The following is a 26,495-nucleotide window of genomic DNA, read 5'->3' as shown; positions in this document are numbered from 1 at the left end:
CACTGCAAACATACCATCTACAACAACCCTGGATCTGCCAATCAGGGCCTGACAGACTTAAAAGCCAATACAGATAAGAGCAGCCATATTAAAGGACTAGCTCACCCAAAAATGCAATTTCTTTACTAAATCTTGAGTCAGCCTAGGTGTATATGAAATTCTTATTTCAGACGCATCTAGTCAGAGTTATATTAAAAGTTGTCCAAATATGAGCAAGCGGCTTCTGTGTATGACAGATACCGGAAATGAGAGAAAAGTATTTATTACGTTTGAAATATGGATATTTTTCTCACAAAAATGCATTGATTCACTACAGAATAGGGCTGTCACTTTTTATTCAATACTCGAATATGCATTCGAACATGACGTTAAATATCCGTAATTGAACTATAAATAAAATATCCGGTTTTTAAAATGACATGTGTAGCATTTTTTACAGTCTATGATTAGACCGTTTGTTTGTTTTTATTTTATTCTTTGCCATCTTATCCAGTAGAGGGCACTCTAGACGTATTGTAGCGTAGGCCCATGAACAAATCAAGCGAATAATAGCTAGTAGCCAGGCACGTCTGTGCGCTCTGAACGCGTGTTCTCCACCGCGCGGGAACATTGTAAATAAAAAGAGAGTGCACTTAATCCAGGTCAAGCTGAAAGACTGCTATTTCTTGCAAACAATATTAAGAAATAAATTAGGCTAGGCTTTATGCCTTACTCCTGCTGCATACATTTGTGATTGAATCTCCATTAGGCTACGGTGTGTTTTTTTTTTTTTTTTAATGTTATGCTACGTAAATATTCAAATATATTCGAATACATTGCATGATATTCGATATCTGTTTGAATTCGATTTTTCTGAAAAGTGACAGCCCTACTACAGAAGGCCATTATTCAACCCCCTGCGCTGTGTGAGGCACCTTTTATTATGGATATGCGCATTATTTGACGACTTGTGGACTGTTCAACTGCAAAAAACTGCAATGATACGTAGCATCATAGAACGTCTATGAACAGAGTCATGCCCACTTTTAGGGGAAAACAAACTGCCATACAGTATTGGATCGAGGAAGTGGACTAACCTTACAACATGCCAAAGAGTTTTTGTGTGGTTGGGTGCACCAATAATGATTGTAAAACCCCAAATTTGAAATATCTTGATTTTATGGAAATTTCATGATTTATATATGATGCTAATCGAACGCTAAGCCAGGCTAGTTGTATGGCTGGAAAAAAAAGTGCACACAGTTATCTAAATCTAAAGACATAATATATACATTTAAAGAGGTTTACTTCCAAATACGAAGTAAAATCATTCACTGGCTCACCTGGTGACTCGATGAGGTACGAGTAAATGTCCCGGTAAGACACTTCTGGCCACTGGGTGGGGTTGTTACACCAGTTTGACACTGGGAGAATGAAGGGACGTACGTGTATTTAAATTAACCAAATTAAGTTTGTGGATGTATCTTTCACGCTCTGTGGCAGGCAGAGTGGACATATAATTACTTGACATGTTTAGTCTTAGGGATTTCTTAAGTTATTCATGCCTGCCCTCTGTGTACGGACGTTGCATATAGCCAGGACAATTTTTAATATAAGTCTGACTGGATTCATCTGAAAGAAGAAAGTCATATACAGGATGACTCGAGGTTGAGTAAAACACAGGCTAATTTTCATTTTTGAGTGAACTAACCCTTTAATACCTCCCTTATGATATAATGGGAAGATCTGCTATTTTGCTCTTTGGATCCCTGAATTCTAGGCTGTGAGAACCGGGGAGATTATCCCTCTGAAAAGCCTCTCAGCATGTGAAATCCGACAAACATAAATACAAAGATACACAGATGTAGCCAACACAAACTACACACAATCTTTTAAATGTAGTATTCCTTTGTTAACCCAAACAGCAGGGAATAACAACGGGGTACTACAGCGGAGATAACAAACTGGAATTGGATAGATTTTGATTCACCATGACCTCTGAAGTTCAATAAGAGCATCAATAAAAAACAAAATGCACAAGGAAAACACACAATGGACAGAATAAAAGAGAATATTTGTGAATTCATAATAAACTAAATTATATATTTTGTTCATTGGTTTCATTGAATCACAAAATAATGTCAACCTGTATAAAGAATTACATAAGGTGTTATTTATGTTGCTCAAACATGTGACAGGTCATGTGACAGGCTTTTCCAGATGAACATATGCACATTTGGTGAAACAAAACCAGTATTCAATGATCAAATTCTCCATCTATGAGAATAACAGATTGAAAGTGTGCAGTAGATACATTTTTGTCTTTCAGCTTATGATGATGATGAAGGAAACTGGTTAAACATCTGGAAATTAAAGCACAATGCTGTAGATATGAACCTTGACATGGCCAACTAATGCGAGTATGTATTTTAGCAGTGCATTTAACACCTGTATTGTCATCATCTCTGAATTCTCTGAATAAAGGTGTCTATATATTTTCATATATAAAGATCAAATTTATACTGTGAAAAAAAAAAAAAAAAAACTTGAAAAAGTATTTATTTTAAACATTTTTTTTCCCTTTTATGTTATTATTATTATTACTGTTATTTTCCTTAACATTATTATGTTCTTCCATATTGTCTAATATTATTCTTTAATATTTCCTTTTATGTAGACCCTGGAGCACAGTTTGAAAACCTTTTGCTAAATGACAAAATGACTTGGACACTACCTTGGCTTTCCCGGTGCTCTGTAAGATGTGCACCAGAGCGCAGGCCATCTCCTCTTTGTTCTTGACGCTGATGACTGGCTCCAGCACAGAGCAGAGCAGCATGTAGTTGTTGGTGATGTACTCGGCAAACTCTTTGTAGAGCTCCATGGGCAGGATGTTCATGCTCTGGTACCGGGTCTTGATGCGCACCATGGGACCCGCTGTTTTCCCTTTACCTGGATTGGGTTGGGTAACTGGGTACCATTTCTCCACCAGCTGCCTGCTCGTGACATTCCCCACTGGAATGCTCACCAGCCCCACGTAGTTGTTCTTGTCCCTTTTCTTCTTCTTGTCTGAGTCCCTATAGAGATGGACGGTGATGTTCTGGACTGTAGGGAGGTTATTGAACTCAAAGTGTTCACCCCAGAAGACGTTATCGGTCTTCAGCTTGCAGGTGGTGCGGGCATAGAGGCTGTCGTCCAGGCAGAGCTCACAGAAGTACTTTTTCTTGGCCGGAAGGTCCTTAGCTTCGATGATCCACAGCTGAAGCGTATTCTCCACCCGCCGACTGTTGTCCTAGAGATGGAAGGGTATTGTGAGGTCAGTGGCTGTAGTGGATTATTACCACATCAGTTTAGTAGCATCTAACAGGGTCAGCGATTTAGAAATGACATGCTTTTCAACTCAGTGATAAAACACCCTCTGCTTCAGATCACCCACCCTTGGCTGGAAATTAAAAGGCGCTTTATTTTAGACCACTTCATGTCCTTCCCATAAAGATAGCAGGACAGTGCTGTAAATACTGTGTGACTTCATTCAGCACAATGTCATTCACTGGCCTTTTTTTAATATTATGGTCTTTCCAGTGTGAAGTCATGTGGGTTAATATACAAGAGACTGCTATAAAGTTGACCTGCATCATGCTGTAGTTAAGTTTAAGCTTTTGTTCAACTAAAATAGAGGTTAATTTATAGACATCCCTCCTTCCTCTTATAACTTACGAGGAAATGGGGGATGAGATCAGAATAAAACTAAATGTCGCAGCTATTTCTGAGGCCACAGACCATCATGAATCACTGAGCTAAAAAGACTTAATCTCTTGCTCACCAGCGGTATACAGCAATTCTTGCCCCCCACCCGCAAGCCACCGCACAGTGCCCTGCCCAAAATTAGTGATGCCATGCAGAAGCATCTGTATCTGGGGTGAAATGTTACCACTGATAGGACACACTGATGAATAGTGATGATAGTTCATCATTGTCTGTGTGGATATATTTTGTGTTCCTCTTTCTAGGTTTTTCTGTCATTCAGAAAGTATAAATTTGGCAGGCTTTAAGAAGTCTAAAGCTGGTTAGTGGTGTAGATTTAAAGCCGGTGATGTAGGTCACTAAAAAGGCTGCATCAGGGCGGCATGACTGCGACTGCAATGCAATAATTAAAACACCTTCAGGTTTGTTAATATTAGTAGATATTAGTTGTTAATTTGTTAGTGTTAGTGTATTATTTGTAGCAGCAGTAAATTAAAATGTGCTCTGTATATACAAATATACAGTATTAACCTATTGTTATATTCCACTGAAATAAAAACATTTAATATGTAAGCAAAATAACAACAACAATAATAATACAATACTAATAATTGACAACAGAGAAGTGTTTCTCATTTTAGTTTTAGGGGGATACTGTAGCTAGCTAGCTCTTGTTGAGTTGCTCTGAAACGCTGAAAACACCGGATCACGTTCACTCTGAAACACGCAGCACATATATTGATCTGAATAAATCATAGCTTCTGGGATTTTAGAATCACACTAAGCCATATTAGTATTATTATCGGTTTTATTTCCATGAATCATGCAACCACCGGCTGTATAAAGATTCTTTGCAATTCTAGAGTAAATAACAATACAACTTCCATTGTTGAGTGACCTGTGCATTTAAGGCTCGACTGATGAATTGCTGTATAACAGCAGTTGACTGTACAAGGAACTACTGTAGGCATTGTGTAGGGCTCTAGTGCCCATGGATATTCCCACAGAAATAAACATCCACTAAGGCAATTGATTTCGCTCTTGGTATTGAGGTGCTCCATTGTGCGCCCTCATCACAGATAATGAACTAATTAAGCAGGCAGACAGAAATGGGCCTCTGCTGCAGAAGCTAATGCCTGAGCTATGATCATCTTAACACTACTATAGCATCAACTTCTGTCTGAAAGCATCATCTGTTTAGGCAAAGCTCTGTAAAGCCTGGCTCTGGTGTTCACCTCAGAAACCCACTGAGTAATTAAAATGTAAGACGGAGCGGCGAGACATTAAACACATCCCCAGGCAAGCTGGGAAGGCGGCAAATATAACTTGAAGGGTGTGTTTGATTTTTTTTTTCGGTTTTATTAATAATTAATTTGCTTAATCATTGATTGGTGAAATGAGATCTTTTTTCTTTTTTGCCGTTTCTCTGTATCTCATGTGCTTACAAAGAGAGAGGGAAAAAACTGCCCTGAATTTCGTCATTCTTACAGGAACAGAAACATTATTTGATGTCTCTTCTTCCTTTGAATTGAGCTGCATTTCTTCAGTAATAAATCAGAGCATCTGCATCAGGTCTGATTTTAGTCTATGCAGGTATAAAAGCGGCAAGTTTACCTTATTAGGGTGGATGGCCCGTCGCAGGTTCTCCATCCATTTGTCTCTCTCTGCGGCCGAACGACAAGAAAAGCACTTACTACCTGTGGAGGTGCTCACCTGGAAAAAAGGTTGATAATTGTCAGCTTACTACAGAAATCTCACACTTTGTCAACATGTTTTACTGTCATTGGAAAATGATGTTACTGACAGGAAACAAAATGCAAAACCGAATCACATTTACTGACAGATATTTTGGGTATTTAAAATATGTGTTCAGAAATCTGGATATAGACAATCACGGACAATCTGACCAGGAATCACAAGCTATAAAAGAAGCTATAAAAAAGAGAGCTTGTGAATTGAATCAAAATTGAATTAAACTGAATAGATTCTGCTCTATCCAGAATTCCTGGTTTGATTCAATTATGATCAATACAGATTTCCCAGTTTGATTACATTCTGGTTCAATTCACAGGATCTTGATTTGATTCTGAATTTGATTAAACTCTGGTTAAATCCACAAGCCCTTACATTTATTTTAAATTTACATTTATCTTACATTTATGTTTTTATCTAAAGCAACTAACAGTGTATTCAGACTATGCATTTTTTACCAGTATGTGTGTTCCCTGGGAATTGAACCCATGAGCTTTTGTGCTGCTAACGCAATGCTCTACCACTGGCTTAACACAGAATCTCTTGATATGATTCCAGTTCTGATTAAATTCTAGTTGTATATACATTTAAGGTATAAAACCTATTCCGTTTACAATTCTTTTTTTTCTCTTTTTGGTGGAAAAACCATTTCTTCAATGTAATTCAAATTATTCTATTAATAAAACTATATATATATATATATATTAGAGCAGGGTAAAAAAAATTGATCTTTCGATTAATCGTTTTTTTAAAATGTGGTCGATTCAAAATCGATTCACAAACGCCACGAATCAATTTTTTTATTTTTTTGTATGATTGTTTTATCTTAAAGATTAACTAACTTGATCCTGTTTGATAAAGGAATGTGACTGTTCTGACTTTTTTCAGCATACATTTTTCATCTTGAATCAAAATTGTATTTATTTAACAAAATTGTATGTATTTGAAAACTAGAGATGGATTCTTTTTTAATGTACAAGTGTACCTAAAATGAAAGGGGTTTAATATACAGGTTTGTGGCTCCTAATTTATTTTTATTAATTACCCATTTGTAAACTTATGTTCACTGTTCTTTTTTTATAAATATAGTATTTGTATTAAATCTATATTCATTGAGTTGAATCGAGAATCGAGTATAGAAAATCAAATCGAGAATCGTAATCGAAAATCGAATCGAGAATCGTAATCGAAAATCGAATCGAGAATCGTAATCGAAAATCGGATCAGGAATCTAAATAAAATCGATTTGAGATCTTGTGAATCGAAATCACATATATATATATATGTTGTGTACAAAGTAACGCGTTAGAGTACTCTAATTACTTTTTTCCTGAAATTTGTAACTTAACGCGTTAGTTTCGTGCGTAAGTAATCAGTAACTTCGTTATTTTTTTTAAAAAAAGTAATCCGTTATTTTAAGGAAAGGAAAATCCCGACTGCAGCCTGCTTTTTGTCAGACAGTAGTCCTAGGTCTACTGTGCCACCTGCGAAGCTCTGTGATCGTAAAGTCAATGGCTGTGATGCATCTGTGCCCTGCGCCTGACCCTGTGTGTGTGTGGGTTTTTTTTTTTTTTTTTTGAACTCCCGGCAAGATAGCAGAGAGGACAGCGTTTGGTTTATGGAAGTACGCACATTATTTTCAATTTGTCAACGAAAAAGAAAAGAACATAACGGTAAAATGCACACTCTGCTTTGGTGAAAAGCTTCTGTCGACCGCCAAAAATTCTACCTCAAATTTAACGCTACGTTGTAATCACTACTTTGAAGAGTAAATGTAAGAGGACTTTGTTAAAGCGAATTTAGGCTTGTGACTGTGAGTGACACTTTAATAATAATTAGTTCGGCTATTAAGCGATTTGTCATTTACCTGTGTGGCAGTGAAGGATTTAATTCGGTTTGTTATCATTTTTGTTTGACAGGCAGCTGTTAATTTCTGTTAGATCTTTGGCTGGCTGGTTGTTCATCATTTCTAAATGGATTTAAATCTGCAAGCCTGTTTAAGGTTGTGTTTACAAGTAAGCATACTTGTACTTTGATAACTGCATTATTTAAAGTTAAAGAAAAATCAGGAGTTATCTTGTGGTGCTCATAATATAGGCTACAGTAAGCCTAGGATACCGTTAGGTGCGAATTTTGATTAATAATATGTTCTGTGATAAATAAATAAAACGCCATGTGGAATAGCCGATTGCTAACTGTCTATCCTGTTATTGTTATTCTACAGTGTTAATTTAGTCGGATGACTGACGTTATTCATTGTCGGGAGTCACGACTTCTAGGTGCATTTAAAGGGGCCAGGGGCTATGTCTGTCGTGTGTCGTGTGTGGGCCGCTGCAAACGGCTTTTAATTTTTGGTAACGCATGAGTACTCTAACGCGTTACTTTTATGAATAGGTAACGCTGTATCATAACTGATTACTTTTAATTGATGGTAACGTTGTAACCTAACTAACTACTTTCCAAAGTAACTATACCCAACACTGTATATATATATATATATATATATATATATATATATATATATATATATATTATATATATATATATATATATATATATATATATATATATATATATATATACACACATGTATATATACACATACACTATTATACAAATTGACCCTTGGATTTAAAAAATCTATATTGGGACTGTTCAATTAAGATCTCAATTAAATTGAAATCACTTTTTTTTATGGAAATCAATATAATCAGACAAATAGCTTTTTGCTGAAAACTTATCGTCTTATGAATGATGATATACTGTAATATTGAATTCAAATGAACATGTACTGATGGTTGAGAAAGATCAGATCAGTGAATTTATTGATGTATATAATGTAAAGTGAATGAAAGAGGTGTCTATACCTCAAAGCAGTAATCTTGTCCTAGGATGGAGCTGTGCACTGGTTTAATAAGGACCTCCTCCTCCATGCTGAGGTCCAGAGCTTCTACTGCACTGCTGGGACTGAGCAAAGACTCGTGAGAGCGCGACTCCTTCAGCCTGGGCATCAGATGAGACCTGAAACAGCAGCACACACCAACCAGTGACCAAAGTGTGTCTCTTAAACACACAGTCTCAAGCTTGAAAACGAGATAAGATAATCAAATGGGATTATTTTTGGCAACCACAAAGCACGAGTTATCACTGCCTAAATTGCAGGGGTAATATGAGGACACATGTTCTGGTCCTATTCAAAGACATTCACACAGCTTACAGTATGCTGAAACAACAACTCTGTAGGCAGCCTTAAAGAGACACACAGGACACAGCAGTTTAAAGGATCAAAGAATAATAGATGTTTGAAACTCAACAACATAGTCTGAATCTCCAGCAATGAAGACAGCAATGATAATACAGAAATAATAGAGGTCATACAGCACATTTTCTATAATCTCACTAATTAAGTGGAAAAAGTGGAAACTTCAAAAAACTGCAACTGCAAAATTGCAATTTAAACTTAAAACTAAATGAATTACTTGCAGTAATCAATTCTGTTTTGCATATGAAAATAAACCATCAAATATATATTTATGATGAATGTATAGTGCAGTCTTTTGCTAAAAATGAAACTAGACAATTAAAAATATATAATAATTTTATATTTGTGGGGGAAATTGAAATTTTCGCAGGGAGAGAAAAATCATGAATGACTGAGTAAGAAAAAATGAGTCTTCAACATGTTCTGCATAATATGAGACATGTATAATGCATAAAGGCATTGATTCCTCATTATAAAATGGATAGTTCCGGTCCTTGATTCTGATTGGTTGAGCCGCGTTCGAAGCTGTTGTAAGTTACACTACAAATATACACCTTTGTTTACTTCTGCGTGTTGCTCCGCAGCCACTTTGTTATAACCACAACTGTTTCTGAGGATCTACATTGTTTGGTGGAAGAATACTGTTTTTATCTATAATGATTACACTTTATTAGCGCTGTTTTATTTTGTAAAACCTTAATACGTATATGGAATAACCATTTTATAAAAGCAATAAGCCCTGTGAAGCTGTGGTTTACAGTGAATTTAGAACAGCTTAAGGGGTCTTAAGTGTGAGCGCTCTGACAAGATAATTAGTGCCTTTCTTCAAATTGCTAATTATCTCCTAATAATCTAAAATGCAGTTCAGCAAATCTTTGCCGAACATTTCAATATCTGTTAACTTGCAAAGGAAAAAAAAAAGTTAGAAAGGTAGCTCATCAAGCCATTTAAGTTGCCAATACCACTTGTGTAACATCAATTCAACACGTTCCACATCCATAATAAACAGTGATGGGAGATAGCAAGCATATCATTTGAAAATCCAACACGTTTACAGCTGTAATTAGAGTGGGAGATCTCATCTAAGATGAAGCCTGTGTTGGTTTGAAGTGACGTTAATTAGTATTTGCTACAAAGCAGATCTGATCAGATTTGGGAACAGTTCCACTACTCATCCTTTCGTGTCAGCTGGAGAGAACACTCTCCATCTTCTGATCTCCAAGGAATACATCACACAAAAGTCAAAATTCTGTCATTATTTACACACCCCAGTGCTGTTGTGCAGCACATCCCATAAAAATCGGGTTGCTGTGCATCTGGCTGTGATGAAGGTTTATAGTATAGTAGGTTAGGTTTTAGAATACAGAACAAAACGACTTAAGCCATATAAACTACAATGCTTTCTACAATTTTTATGACATATTTTATTTAAATAGAGTATGTACATTCTAGGAAGTGTCTCTCTCCATAAACAATCATCATCAACCTTTAGTTGCTGTGTGTATCTCGTAAATTATTTACTATTCTCTTTTACCCTGAACTCTTTATTTACCTCCCTTCCCCCCTCCTTTGTTTTCCTTTCCTTGTTTCTTCCACTCTCCTTCTTTCTCTCCTCCACAAAGATCTTCAGAGGTTAGACTATGCTCCTGAGACCAGCCTTGTCTCCTAACCACTGAGGCTTCAGAGCACACAAAATGTGTGTGTGTGTGTACAAACTGGTTATTTCTGATTGGCTGAGGTGAAACGAAGCAGAGGACTCTAATTGGAGCAAAGAGGATTGTGGGATTGATCCAAGCTTGAAGCGGCCTTGGAGAGACGGAGCATCAAACTAGCAGTCCGAACGACAGGTTGAGTTTCAGAATGAGGGGAAACCGGCATCAGTTTTCCTGACCGGGAAACATTGATGGGATGCTACTGACAGGAAGCACTGGGAATAGCTGTCAAAAACCAGCTTGAGCGAAAGGATTTTAGAAGAGAGATGGAAAAACGAAAGAAACCGTGTGTTGGGGGTTCATCTGAACGGTCGTCAATCACTTAGTTACTGGATATGGAACTTTCAACATCAAAAGAATGTTCTCTAAAGATGAACTTCTTGATTCGAAATGAGACAAGTTTCTTTGAGTAGGAACTAATAATAGCTCTTCAAGACGTGAGAGAAGAATACTTCAGAAGCTCTTTTTTGGTCAGCAAGTTTAGAAGGGGATCAAGTGCCACTGAAACAAAGAGAGAGCAGTGCAGCACTTTTCGAGGGCTCATCTAAAGCTTATCTTTCGTTTTGAGAAGACAAAAAGATCTCATCATGAATTCAGAACTTTCTATGCCAAGCAGACAAAACCTCCTTCACTTTTGAACCATGAATATGAAGGGCTTTACCAATGCATTAAGTAAAATGAAAGATTACAGAACAGTGTGCTCAATGACAAACTCATCATCCACCCACAAATTAGGGTAGACGCCACATTTAATTTGATGCAAAATTAAAATATGGCTGAGAAGGACAGATGTAGTGTGGTCAGTAGTGTTCTCAATAGTTGATAGAGACCAGTTTTAAGGGGGAATCCGATTTCTCAACACCAGCCCAGTCGGGATGCTTATATCAGTGTCACTTATATAGTGCAGAAATTACACACTGCACCTTTAAGACAGTACAAGCAATAAAATGAACTCATAACCTCATTTTTATTCTGTGATGTGTTCGATTCAAACCTGAATGCCTGGATGTTATGTAATGTGCATTAAACTACATAAAAGTCCCTCGTACAGTATCTAATTTTAGAAATAATACTTTTAAAGGACACTCAATAAGATCCCTTTCCCATTAGTACTAATATGATGTAACACATTCTGGATCATCTAAATATTGCCACTGGGCAAATCAGAGTGAAGTGTATTCTGGGAGTTACAGGTGAGCCCTAAGAGAGGAAAAGGACATGTTCAGACAAGAGGATCGTGCTGAGGTATACCCTGTGAGGAATGTGTGTGTTTACGCATCCTTGGCTGTCTATGTGTTGAAATACGCCTGATTGAAAGGCAAGTGAGATAGATGTAGAACAGCAACACATGGAATCACACCCACTACTCCACGCGGAGTGTGCCTCTAGAAGGTTAACTGTCACATAAGTCTAGCAGAATGAATGTTAATGCCAGCATTGGAGGCAATGAACGACACTGTATGAATGATAATACACTGGCTCTAACTGTGTTTACTGTGTGCGTGAAAGAGAGAGTGTATTTTGGAATGCTAGTGTGATGTTAGCGTGCTCAGTGATGTGATGTGCATGCTTAATGGCATGTGTTACAAGCTCTTTCATGTTATGCATCTCCTACCAATGAAAGCGAGTGTGAATGAGTGTGCTTTAACACACAAACCGAACTGTGAACAGCTCACCTCCAACATACTTATCACCTCAAACAGAGCAGCATGCACATCCAGTCTGCTGAGAAGCAAATGACCTGTTTGTCCTTGGAGAGGAATCCTTTTCATTACACTTTGCCATGTTTTCTGTCTTTATCTTTCATTTACTCTTTTTTTTTTCTCACCATATTTACCCAGAATCCTCTTCTTCCCAAATGGATTCATCCCCTGCGCACACACTTCCTGTCTTCACAGCTCTGTATCTCTGTCTCTGTAAATATTTCAGACACTGCACCAGACATAAGTCACACTTCACCCTCCATCACTCCATTCCACGCTTCATTTTTTGTTCCATGGCCATATCATCAAAAAATAAACAAATGGATGAAAACATATATACATACATACATACATACATACACACACACACACACACACACATACATATATAAATATATATATATATATATAACAGTCTGAAAATAGATGTGGAAAAGAAATGACAGTGCAATGATAAAGACGTATTGCAAATGGGTTTTTATTATTATTATTTTTAATTTCCATTTCAGAACCTAAAAGAAAGAAAGGAGAACAGAGATAGAGATGCTCTAAAAATAACAGACAGACTGATAGATAGAAGAAAAGATGATTACACTCTCAGGGATACAGACTACAACTAAGGCAGCAAATATATATGTGACAATTTTTGGGATGAGAATCATGATTCTGGATTCTAGATTATTTATTCCACTGTCCAACAAAGAGATCATTTTGATATTGAAAGCAATTAAAAAATAAGCAGCATAAATTCATAATAAACTCAACAACATAATTTATATAAATAATTAAATAATTTATAACAATAACAAATAAACTTAAACATTTAATTTCAATCAATTATTCAGTTACTACACTGATATAAGTCTTAAAAGCTTCACTGGATATAATTCCTGCACTGTTCTGTCTGATACATAAGAGAACGGACCATCAAATTAATATCTGCATCCAAGTCAGAGAAGAGAAACATAGCAACCCGTGGCAAAACAACAGATACATGCAATGAGGTCACCCAGCAGTACCAGACTCAAAATCAATATGTACAGTAGCTTTTTATTCAAGGGAAAACCAGGAGAGAGTCACTTGTCTTTTTCTCTAAATTTAACAAAAGATTTATAGCCCATGAGGAAAAAAAAGATGGCCATCCCTTGTCATCATCTCAGTGAGAGCGTGAAGAGAGTTCACACCCTGATGTCATGTTAGATCTCTTGCTATGGATCAGAAGACTAGACACATCTGACAAATTAGAGACTGTCTGTGATGCCACTTAACATCTTAATAATTTAACATAAAATCAATAATACATTTTGAAGAATCTATTCATACATCAATAACTTTGCAAGAGCTGCAAATCAATTAATTTAAAGATTTTGATTCAAAATGAACAACTCACAGTCACACACACACACACACACACACACACACACACACACACACACACACACACACACACATATAAAATATATATATATATATATATATATATATATATATATATATATATATATATATATATATATATATATTTTTTAGGCAACACAACATTATAATGATAAGTATGCAAATATATATATATATATATATATATATATATATATATATATATATATATATATATATATATATATATATATATATATATATATATATATATTAAATGTATATATATATATACACATTTAATATATATATATATATATATATATATATATATATATATATTTATCAAGATTGGCTACAGATTACATTTAACAGTGCTATTAAATTTAGTGTCTTTAAGGATAAGTCTTCATTAGATGGTGAAGAAGATATTAAAGCGGAAGAAATAAGTATGAACAATTATCCATATATCAAATTTTGACTGATACGATGGAGGGAAAAGTAAGAATGCCAAGTATGTTTTTGGGAAACTCAGCTAAACCGATGGGGCCAGTTTTCTAGACACTGAAAACAGAAGCCAAACTAATTCAACTCTGAAGTCAGAAATAGTTCAACTTGGATTAATCAGTGTAAGGAACATCTGCTAAAGAAGTATGGATTTACAATTGAACTGTTCAGGGATGCATAATGTGGAAAAGATAACAAAAAAACAAATGTGCTTAGCACATTTCAATTCATCAAGATACTCTTCATCCTCTGCACTCATCATATTGTCACAATGACCTTAGCAAGGGCAGAAACACTTACGACAAAATAGTTCACAAATCAAAGCAACCTTGAACAGGGACATGAAATAAATGGGAGGAGAAAGAAAACAGGATGATGTGCAGGGATATACCCCCAAACACACAGGCCATCACAGCTCTTACACACACTGCTTGGTACACAATTCAGCCTTTCAGAGCGCACATCACAGGCTCTTTTCAAATGCATGGAGTGTGGGTGTATGGAGCTCACACAGAAGCCAAAAGTGAAGGTCATGAGCACACAAACACATCTAGCAGGGTGGCTGGAGACTGAAATGGAACCGTACAGCCACACATGTACGTATCTTTACACTCACAATAAAGACATTTTTCTGGTCTGATAAATGCTAAGTTATGTGAGGTCACTGATAAGAGTGATGTCACAGCTGACAGAGTGACAAGTGTTAGAGGTGACAATGTAACAGGCTTTAAAAACTGCCCAGGATACACGCACACACACACACAAACAAAAAGGGGAGGGGGGGTAGAAAAAAATGTTTTGTTTTATAAAATGTAATATAAATTCTATGGTTTAGGCTAATATTTTTTTTACTAATCCAGCTGAACACAACATTACAAGAGTGCTTCATTTCAGCTGACACAACCAAAACACAAGATGCATCAAAAGTAACAAGTTTTATAAGACACTGAAGACAATAAAACAGCCTTGTATCACAGCATTCTGCAATGGCTAAAATGTCAATTAATGCAGTATATGATTAATCATGAAGCCTGAGGCTTTGCTGTCGTCACGGTGTTCCCATTTAGAGAGAGAGAGAGAGAGAGAGAGAGAGAGAGAGAGAGAGAGAGATCAATGTACTAGGCTGTTTCGTTGCTTGGGTTTGGCTCTACCCTTGAATGGACCGCAACTATGGAAAGGTGAGTGTTTCCATGGCAACTAGCCGACAGGTACAATTTTAGCCCACCAAAAAAGCACACAGCCCACAATGATCTATGGCACTGCAAATCATCACATTTAGTCAAGATGAAAATAAGAACATTTGATAAATCTATCCTGTTTTTAGCTGTCATTTGGATGGTGTGTATATCGTTATCAGGCAGTAAATCTTTGCTGTACTGCACGTGTGTGTGATGAAGGGTAACGGCACTTCAAATCAATAAACAGTTGAAATCTGACCCTAAACGAGAAGCACACTGAAGGAGCACGGGACAGTAACCAGCCTATATTCACATTTGTGCTTCAACAATGTGACTGTCATTAATTCATCTCCAAATTATCACTTTAGTTTCCCCAACCTGAATATTTTATATTTCATTATCTCAAATATTTGTTTGAGGTAAGAAACAAAAAAATATATATATTTCATTGACAGAATGACATGCACAAATATGAATGAACAACATCTCAAAAAATGTTCACATTTAATTATCAGACATCTATTAAAAATAAAAAATAAAATAGAATGCAAACAGTGTTTAGGGCAAATGACACCAGCAATATGATATTACAGTTTGATAAGGAAGATATTGTAGGCTGCTTTCAAATAAGTATTTCTTTACTGAATATAAGAGGCATTTTTGTAGCTCAAATGTAACGGTTTCCTTGTCCACTCTTAATGTGCTTTAAAACACATTTTATGCATAAAAAGATAGATCATATATATTTATTCATTAAACCATATGAATGAAGCTATCAGTTTATGAAAACCAAAAATGCAGCCACTAAAATGAGCTATAAACCATTTCATAAATTTAATTTCAAAACCATTCATATACAGAATTTCATAAAACACTGGCCAGTATTCAAAACAAGCTCAAATCCCAAGCCTAAAGAATAGATAGATTCACTTACATTGAACTGTGAGGAAACCCAGCTCCATCAATCCATTCTCATGCCACTACTGTATGCAAGCACATTTCTGTTTCTGCGATCTGCTACATGGACCGTTAAGGGGAATTCTGTGGGATCTTTGGCTTTTGCGCCGCATGCTGGAGAGGGAACTTCCCGTGGGATCACTGATAACACACCTCCTCACTCACATGCCCTATTTAAACACATAGTGCTCCCTTCCCCACATCAAACTCGATCAAATTTGAACTTTCCAGTGTCACATCACATGCCTCTTTCAAAGTTTCAGTCTTCCCAATCATTTACTAAGCATGTTTAGTTCTATGATCCCATATTTTTTACCCAATTTTTCTACAGCATAAGAATTATTAGCTAAAGTAAGACATTATAGATTTGTAACAGAAAAAAGGAAGTGTGCAGGGTCCAGGACATAAAGCATTCCCTGATCTATTATTGTGTGCCTAGCAAGAAAGGACATGACATCAAGGCTAAAATATGCGGAACAAGAGGAGGGAAAGGCACAGCGAGACAAAATAATGTTTGAAGGAGTCAAAAGTCCATTCAGACATTCAATATTTGGGGGAGTCAAACACACTTACACAACTGACACTAGTTGGATATTTTCATAGAATAGATTCATAACTAGCAGGTGTTTCAGTTAGCACTAACACAATAGCCCGGGGGTCTACCATATTTTTAGGCCAAGGCGCCACTGATGGATAGAAAACAGAGCAGAGCAAATATTTACATTTTTGTTACAATGCAATTCCATTAAAATAACCATTAACTTGTACATGGACATTTTTTATTTTAATTGATAGATACAGCAAACATTTATTGATTTATATTTGCATGGTTGAAGTTGACTTAATATTGCATGTTTTATATTTGGAGATCAAACAGTACTTGGTGGATACTTGGAGCAAGAGAGGGAGGATCTGATTCAGCTTTCATTCAAACGCTTTACACACAATCTCCTGCCCTCACATCTAACATGAACACACGGGCCAAATGGACGATTTCACAGTTATATCATGACAGAGAAACGCACAGGCATATACAGCCTCTCCATATGCATATAAAAAGGAAATAAAGATGCAGTTGGTGCCAGGATGGAAAACAGAGAGTGAAGGATGGTGGGAAAATTCAACACAACGACAGACTGAGGGACTTGTCATTCTCAAGAGAAATGGGCCAAAAGTGCTAAACAGCAAACAAATTAGCCTTGGCCTGAACGAATCCTGTCTGAATAAGGAAATACCACACATACACACACACACACACACACCTTAGTCTTATTGCAAGAAAACAGTTGAGCCCTTATTGTTTCCTGGGCATCTGGTTAAAGGCTAACCAAAGGTTGTTCTGGACCAGCCACTTCCTTGTTTCATACACACAAATAAACAGACACACACACTCAATCACTTGTCAAACTAAAAGAGATTATGGAACATAAATCTATGACCCTGGTCTTCATACTGGGAAATCCTCATTTACATATAGAATAACCACAGAAAGAATCACATAACTGATTACAGTTGTCAGACTGATACGATATGATTATATATAGGTTTAAATAAAAGTGCTTGTTGTTTTCCCTTGCTAATGTGAATCATTCATTTGTGTATATGTGGACATTTGTTTACATTGAGTGTCAAATTAATGTATAATCAAAGAAAGTTGTTTCTTTGCACACTTCAGTGATTTGTTTCATTTTCTGAAACACTTTCCTTTGAAATATTTTTTTCTATGGATGAAAACAAAGCATGTGCACAAACATGCAACCTTGGGAAGGAAACATTCCAGACAAGTTCTTTCATGCTCATGAAAACATAAAAAGGGAACATAAAAAAGAAGAAAGAGGAGAGAGAGAGAGAGAGAGAGAAGCAGGACTTGATGAGGTTGATGCATGAAGTCCTCACTGACCTTCAACAAGAACAGGACTTACAGTATAGAGAGAACAGACATGACAGAGGTGGATTTCAGTTTTTATCCATGATGCTTTTTTATATAAAGACAGGAGACTGACTTCTGTAGAAGCTTATATTTTTATACTTGACTTGTGAGCGTGCACTGTACTTGTCTGTTTAATGGCTTTGACACCAGGATGCTTTGATGAACTCCAGAAAACAGCCAGCTCTGAAGACATGACGGACAGTGAGTGATCTGAGTAGGCCCTTGACTGTTGCTCTTATTATTACCATTTGAATATTTTGTCAACTATTTTCATTATTAATGTTATTTTCATTAATTCCATCATTATAATTCATGTCAAACTTGATGTTTTAATATTATCCCTGCGATGAGTGTGTGCTCTGTAAAATCCAGTAATTTCAATAGGAATTTCACACAATTATGAATCTACATAAGGATTAGTAGCTAATTATTTCCCTGCATGGTTTTCACATCTATTTTGTGTGTGTGTGTGTGTGTGTGTGTGTGAACTTGCAGCATTTGCCAACAGAATGCTAACAGACTAAATAAAGCTCACAAAATAAAAAACTCAAATTGTGTAACATATATTATTATAAAATAGTTTAATTGATAAGATAATTATATATTTAACATATAAATAAATAATAAATAGCAACTCCATTTTCCATTGCATTCTACAAATGTTTTGCCATGTCAATAAAACACAAAAACTGATGAGACGAAAATACTCACAATTGTATTGCATCTCTCTGCATTTGTCTCTACTCTCTCTTCTTCCTTTCTGTGTGAAATTTAAGAATCACATAACCACAGTCGGCCACCCTGCTCAAGCCAGGCAATTAACTATGCCATCCATCCATCCATCTATTCATCTCTCATCCCTCAGTCCTCCTCCCTTGTTCAACCATCCATCCCTCTATCTACCCGCCTGGAAAAGCCGCTTACACATACTAGGCCAAAGGAGAAAATAACATGACAAAACACATGTGCACACACACACACATTGATACACCTGACAGAACAGACCAAAAATCTACATAAAGGTCATTACATGCAAAGACATCCATTCCCAGAGGTTCAAGTGATTGGATTATTGATGAATTGGAGTAAATATTCCACTGAAAGCTGGCCGTTTGTGACGTGGCTTCCTGTAACAGCTCTGGAAATCAGACAGCGGGACCAAAAATGGGTCACAGGTCTGTTCACAGACATCAGGGAAAAACAATGATGCTAAATGCAAATAATGAAGTGAAACTAACCTTACAATTGTGCATAGTTAAGACAGCTAAATAAGCATATACACATTTGAAAGAGGGGAGAAACACTTCCAATAACTGTTGCTGTTGATATTTTGGCACAAAATATTCATTTGCCACGTGGTAGACACTAGCCAAATTACACATATGTCAGCATAGACAGATTGTGACACATGCCCTCAACCCCCAAAACCATGAAGAAAAGTATGCAAGGGATATATATATATATATATATATATATATATATATATATATATATATATTTCATTTGATGTTCATTGAAAAATCTGTGTCTCAAAACCATTGAAGAAGCAGCAAAGCTTTAGAGAAAAGCTCTCAACTCACAGAACACACATATTTTATTCATGTCGCCATTTAAAGGGACAAAACACAATGTGAAGGGACTTAGACAATCTGCCCATTACTGCCAGCACAACACAAGTATACAGTGGCAAATGTGTATCTTGAACTGTACCTATGGAGAAGCTGCACATTAATGCGGTTAAGATCTGATGTGTCATGTGTAGAGATCAGACTCACCTCAGTCTCCAGCTGGACAATTGATAAGATGACTATTTATTGCTTTAACTAGCAGATATTCCAGGACAAAAAAGGCTGTGGTTTCTTCCAGAGAGAGATTTTTTTTTTTTTTTTGAGGAAATTGTAAAAATAATAAAAACTGTCTGCATCCTGAATGACATTACATTGTGCATTTCTCATCCTTGTTCCCTGAACTTTAACTGTCTGTCCTGGCCACATACAGTACGCTCCTGTCTCATAGGACAGGAATAACAGCTCTAAAAAGTCTCGCCAAGATTCTCCATTTTTATCTTGATGCATAACACTTACAAATATGGTAGCATTCCATTCTGAGTGTGTCCTACATGCAACACAGATGAGAGAAAATAAACAAGCTGTCTATGCCAGCAACTAACACAGAGCCTTTCTGCTCCTGTTCTGATACAACTGTCTTAGACATCTTTATCCAGAGCATTCAGAGGTGACCCTCTCCTTAGGAGAAGATCCCTACCACCCACCCTCCTAATGTCCCAGGAGAGCAGAGCAGTAGACATTCCTCAGAGGCGCACATTAAATCAATAGATGAGGGATTGGTCATGACAGTGCAATTAGAGAGTGACTGAGAAAAAACCAGGCAGGGGAAAAGAGAGATGGGCTTAATTTGCAGAGTCTATTGCAAATTTCGAAAACATTTTCGCACACTACACTCTTTTTTCTTGTCTTTTTTTATCCTCCAATCAAATCTGTTATCCGTCTTTAATTTTTCTGTTCCAGCACGGCTGATGAGACGTTGAACAACAGCTGGTACTGAGGAGACACTCTCCTCTCATTCCTCCCTCTTTTTTTCACACCATCTCTCATTCTCTCAACTCAGTTTAGATGTGTTTGTAAAATAAATAAATTTGGCTTTCCTTACAAAATCTCTGTTATAATACAAGAGCTTTCATTTTCTCCATCCGTGTACGTTGCTATAAACAATCAGATTTCTTATGCATTTCTTTCTGAATGTTTTTTTAACAATGTGGTTATCATGCAGTTGCAGTAGAACTGAACACAACACAAAGATTTGCATTCTTAAAGTTTGCTAAATATATAAAAATGTTAGGGAGCAGCTGATATTGGCTTTGGGAAGTTTGATCGGCGGTCTCTATAAAGGCCGATCTGAAGCTGACGACTCGCCTGCAGTGAGAGGTTAGGCATGACATGCAGGTGCACCGTCTCAATCTCTATCCGGCACAAGAAAAATAATTATAATGCTGAAGTTGAGGTACATTTTTTTTTATAAATAACATCTAACATCTAAAAATGCACAGATGGCTTCAAACCACAACATCGCATCTGCACTACAAGCAAGCTGCACGCTGCACAGCCGACACAGGAATTGCCACTTGCACAATCGAGGCAGTGTGGCATCGTTCCTAAAGTTTATATTTTGCATTTCTTTTAAAGTCTTGCCAGTGTTTAAAGCATTCAGCACTCGCATGCTATACTGAAGACGTTGCGCTCACTCATCCACGCTCAAAGCGCACACACACAAGGCCGTCTCACATACACCTCACAGAATCAGGCTTGAGCTGTGTGTAAGCTATTGTGCAGCAATTGCCCCACTGTAAAATCAAAAATGCACTGCATGCACTGCATCCAACATTTAGGTGAGATAATTATATATTTTTGAAAAATATCAGCAAAATGTCTGTAAAAATCCTGATTGGAGAATCACTATGAATAATTCAACATAATAAAAAGAAGGCTTCAAAGATATCGGTATCGGCAATCGTATCGGCAGATAGTGCTTCCTGTGATTGACGATCTGTAATTGACCTAAAAAACCTGATCAGAGCACGCTTAAAACATTTACAATATAATATAACATAAATGTTTTTAATAATATATATTAAATATTATGGAAAACTTAATACATAACCTAGCTTAATTAAAGATGATTTAATTTAACTAAATCAATTGTACAATGTAAAGAGTAAAATGTTAACATTCGCAACATGTGGGAAACAGAATAGAACAAAATAATAAAAACAAGTTGAACTGAAGTAAAAATATTAATATATTTATATTATTATGACTAATTATATTAATAAACTCCAAGTTTGACCAATAAATGTCAATGGCTTTCCCATGACCGTTCCAATCATTTGCGATTACTGTTCAAAAATGATTTTGATTGAGATAAATCAATAAAGAACTGGCTTGAGAGATTTGTGAAACACTTACAAAACGGGCATGAAGGATAGACTTGCAAGCAAATATGACTCCACGCTGGCCCGATACTTAATTATTTGATAACATACAGCTATTATATCTAGAAAACCCAACTTTAAAATACTAATATTATGCAGTTATTGGGTTCCACCAATGACAGTCATTTCAAATGAGGCAGAAAAATCTCCTTGAGGAAACAAAACCAGCACTTCACTTTCTAATATTCAATTGCGGTATGACTCACTTGCATGGTATGGAGAAGTAATTAATTATTAATCAATCTTTAAAACTATACATCCAGAGAGGGTGATGAGATAGTGGACAAGCTCTTGAGACACGGTGAGCCTCAGTGTTATGAATGAGAGCAGCTGTTCAACCGAAATATAATTACAGACACACACAAGCTGACAGGTCGAGAGAAGTTCATAACCTCAACTCATCATAAAAGCAAAAAACGAAACAACCACAAGTGACAGGCAGTCTGCAATGAACAGGCGTCATCCTAAACAAATCATTTGAATTACCACAAGAACGACACACCCTCCATCATACAGGATCAACTTTAAATTGAAGTTTAATTTAATCAGATGCAGCCATTGAAAAATCTTAATGCAGATGTGCTGTTGCTGGCCACAGTGACTCCACAATAAAATGGCATCAGAATTTAACCACATGAGTCCAGTGACCCAGAACATCTGATGTGACCAACATCACCCATAACAGACACCGTTAGCAAAAAAAAAAAAAAAAAAAAAAAAAAACATTACAAAACAGTCCCAGACCACAGCATGTGAATACAGTAGTGTGTCTGAGACTTCTAGTTTGCATAATCACATTATATTTCAGGATCAGGAGTCAGACTCACCAGTCATCATGTGAATTCAGCGCAGCAGTCGGACAGTGGAGAGAACGACGGAGGACAGAAGCTAACTCTGGAGGGGAAGGGTCTGTTGGGCAGCTCTCACAGCTCCATTTTTCCCTTTTCCAGAACTGAGTGCTTCCCTCTCTTTTGCTCGCTCAGGGCAGAGCAGCCCAACCGCTGCCGGTTTTCTGGGGAAGGCGGAGCAAAGAAAAATCTCCCTCTCTCTCTCTCTCTCTCTCTCTCTCTCTATCTCTCTCTCTATGGAAAGCCTTTTTAACATTTATTCTATAAGCTGTCTCTCTCTCCCCTGTTCACTCGTTCAGCCCTTTCTTTCAACCCCCCCCCCTTCTCTCTCTCTACTGCCCTCTTGCGCTCTCTCTGTTTACTCATCCTCCTTTTCCTTGCATATTTTTTTCCACTGCCCTACTTCCCCTGTTTTCTGTATCTCTCTCTGTCAGAGTTTGGATGTGTGTGTGTGCTCGTATAAATGGCTTTACTCTCTCCCGCAGACAAAAATGTGAGCTGTCTTTGTTAGTCAGATGATTGATTCCCTTTCATCCCAAATCAATACTCACAGATGGCTGTGACAGAGTACACAGCATATAATCAACCAAAACAAAATTTTCTCCAATACTAAATAAAACGAGCAATTTTTGAAGCAGCCCTGGCTTTGTCAACAGTCATCTTCCAGGCTTAAACCTAGAAATCAGCATGTAAACAGTCTGAAATGTTCACAGCATGTCTGAGCCTGCTCATAATGTTTTTTTTATTATTATTGTTTTTTTTTTTTTTTATAAAAAAAAAAAGAAAGAAAGTTTTTTTAGCTAAGAGTTGGGAGAATGAAAACTATATATATATATATATATATATATATATATATATATATATATATATATATATATATAAACTATCATCATTTACAGGTTTTTGAAAGAACTCTCTTATGCATACCACGACTGCATCTATTTGTTCAAATATAAAATGTAACTTTTTTTTCTATTTGAATCTATTTTAAGATGTAATGTACTCCTGTCAGTTATTACTCCAGTCTTCAGTGTCACATGATCCTTCAGCTCATGCGAATATGCTAATTTGTTGCTCAAAAAACATTTCTCATTATTATCAATATTGAAACAGCTGTTTTTATGAAAACTATTATAGACCCCCCCCCCCCCCCCCCAAGATTCTTTAACAAATACCAAGTTAAAAAGAATAGTATTATTTGAAACTGAAAACTTTTGTAACATTAAAATGTATTTACTGTTACTTTTGATCTGTTTATTGCATCCTTGTTGAATAAAAGTATTTATTTCTAATTGACGGCAAATGGTATAATGTAGGCTATATGGAGCACGGAAGTACAGAAAATCACAATGCATACTTTAAAATACTGTAACTTAAAACATTTATTCTAAAACACACTCATTTGAAGAGCTAAGTTTGAAGTTAAAACCAATCAATAAGAACTATTTTTTCTTTGAACAAATCATTAGGGTAAATGATCAGATTTGAAAAACTTAAACTTACTTAAAGATCAATTATTTCACTTTTGCATTAATCAAAGTTTTGAACACTGGGTTGTTTGAGCAAATGACTCTCTTATGATTACCTACTGGCATAACACTGTAACCTCCAGAACAATCCCTAACACACACACAGACCGAGAGTGGTCTGATTTCTGTGGAGTGATATACAGTGAAAAGTCCCAGTGCTGCTAGACTGCATTTGAGCACTCTTGAAACATTTCTCAGCCAATCACATTTGGCCGTTGTGTAACTTTACAAGTGTTAAGAAGAACTACTTACTCAAATGGCTAAAATAAAGTGTTATCATAGTTTAATTCTTATAATAATTATTTGTTTTAGGCATTTGGATATGCCACTGTTAATCTCTGTAACAATTCAAATTCATCGAATGCATTATGAATGCGTGAAAACAAGACATTTCAGTTTCAAAAGTATCTTCAGTATTTTAAAGCAGTATTATTGCTTGCACATTTAATGAAAGACAGCTGATTTAGTTTTGTCCAAGCGGACCCAACAGCCGTCTTTGGGGCCTTATTAGAATCACTCATCACAAAACATTCATATTGAGCTTGACAGCTTGATTAAAAGCTCTAGTTCAATCTTCATATTTCATGCTTTCCTTAGGAATTAGTTCCTTTTTACCAAATTAAATTTACTGAGCAATAAAGCAATGCTGAGATTTTTTTTTTCTTTTCGATGTGACAGTTTCCTTGACAACATCACCTCTTTCCTGCACAGGAGGAAGAGAAAAGGAGGATACGCAAGAGAACAATAAAACGAGTGTAGGAAACTGACTCAAATGTTCAAATGCTTTTAATTTAGATCTGACCCTGTAAAGTCACTCAAATCTATGAGCGCTTTCTGAGTACATCAAATGTCTATGAACTTGTATGTGTTTAAGGATAATTTTTTTTTTCAAATAAATACATAAAAGCTCTCTAAGGTCAGACAGTGGGTAGAAAACGGTCATATAAAATTACAGACTCAAAACTATAAAACTAAATTTAGACAAAGCAGATTAATGGTCCTTCTAAAACCAATGAAAAATTAGTAGAAATCCCCTAAATACATCTATTTTTGACATTCATTTGATTTGAAATCCAGTTTCCACACTAAAAACAACCCTCTTCTCCATCCACCGGAACAGAACAGCCTGGTTTGTTGGTAAATTGTTCAATTTATGGCTGAAATCATGTTTCCTATGTCTCCTAAAGTGCCATCTGGTGCCAAGAGGACAAACAGCACAAACTAAATGTTTCAGTGCATTATGGGTGAACATTGATGACATCTATATATTGGCTTTCTACAAAAAATAGCGCAGAGAAAATTGTGTGCATGTTGAAACTGCATATAATGAATGTTCATTTAGATGTAACTGCCTTTGTATATGTATATCCCTTAATTGAAGTGCTTTCAACAGTAGAGCTGTTTTCTATTAAAAGCTCTTGACTCTTTTCTAATAGAAGCCACAATCAGACTGTCTTGGTAACCCAGGGTCATTTTCAGCCAAATGAATGTGATAATGCAGAACAGACAGAGGAATTCACACACAAACATTCAAGCACAGATTGTAAGTGGCACACAAGTAAGATGCACTCACATCAGCCGGGGCATCGGGCACACAAATGCAACAAAAATCCATTTGGCCCCACAGAAGTCGAGAGTACTCATCCCCTATCTGTACAAGCACAGCCATCCATAGTCTGCTCCAGCCAAGCCATGCTGAGAGTATAGACAATTACAACACTTAATCCAATCAAATGAGATGCTTTTGGGATTAGCAGCATCCGCACATATAATCTCATTTGTGTAAAGAATGGGTGAGTAGCTCAGGCCGTGGGTTTAGAGCCGAGGCTGATGTAAATGCTGCTGATAGAAGGTGAAACGAGGGCTGTGACTGACTGGGAATTCTTAGAGTCTAAGCTAATGGCTAAAGCTAAACAGGGAAAACAGTGCCAGCTAATGCTCAGATTAACAAGAGAATCGACGGTGAGCATAGATAAGGTACAAACTGGGGTTGTGCTGATTGAGGTCCAAA

General features: G+C 36.5%; 1 protein-coding gene across 5 annotated transcripts in view; it reads right to left on the bottom strand.

Moving 5' to 3' along the window:
• LOC128006052 (disabled homolog 2-interacting protein) overlaps nucleotides 1–26,495 on the bottom strand; it is a 96,916-nt gene that overhangs the window by 23,249 nt on the left and 47,172 nt on the right. For 3 of the 5 annotated variants that reach the window (XM_052592715.1, XM_052592712.1, XM_052592711.1), the window contains 3 exons: nucleotides 8,340–8,493; nucleotides 5,335–5,433; nucleotides 2,714–3,268 (listed from right to left, as the gene is read on the bottom strand). In XM_052592715.1, the coding sequence (XP_052448675.1) occupies nucleotides 2,714–3,268; nucleotides 5,335–5,433; nucleotides 8,340–8,493 (808 nt within the window). Of the gene's footprint in view, nucleotides 1–2,713; nucleotides 3,269–5,334; nucleotides 5,434–8,339; nucleotides 8,494–16,145; nucleotides 16,244–22,934; nucleotides 23,133–26,495 lie in introns of those variants that run through there. The other 2 variants (XM_052592714.1, XM_052592713.1) reach the window with 2 other exon arrangements.

Source organism: Carassius gibelio, chromosome A5 (assembly GCF_023724105.1).
Source record: "Carassius gibelio isolate Cgi1373 ecotype wild population from Czech Republic chromosome A5, carGib1.2-hapl.c, whole genome shotgun sequence".
NCBI lineage: Eukaryota > Metazoa > Chordata > Actinopteri > Cypriniformes > Cyprinidae > Carassius > Carassius gibelio.
This window is presented reverse-complemented; position numbering and strand designations above follow the sequence as displayed.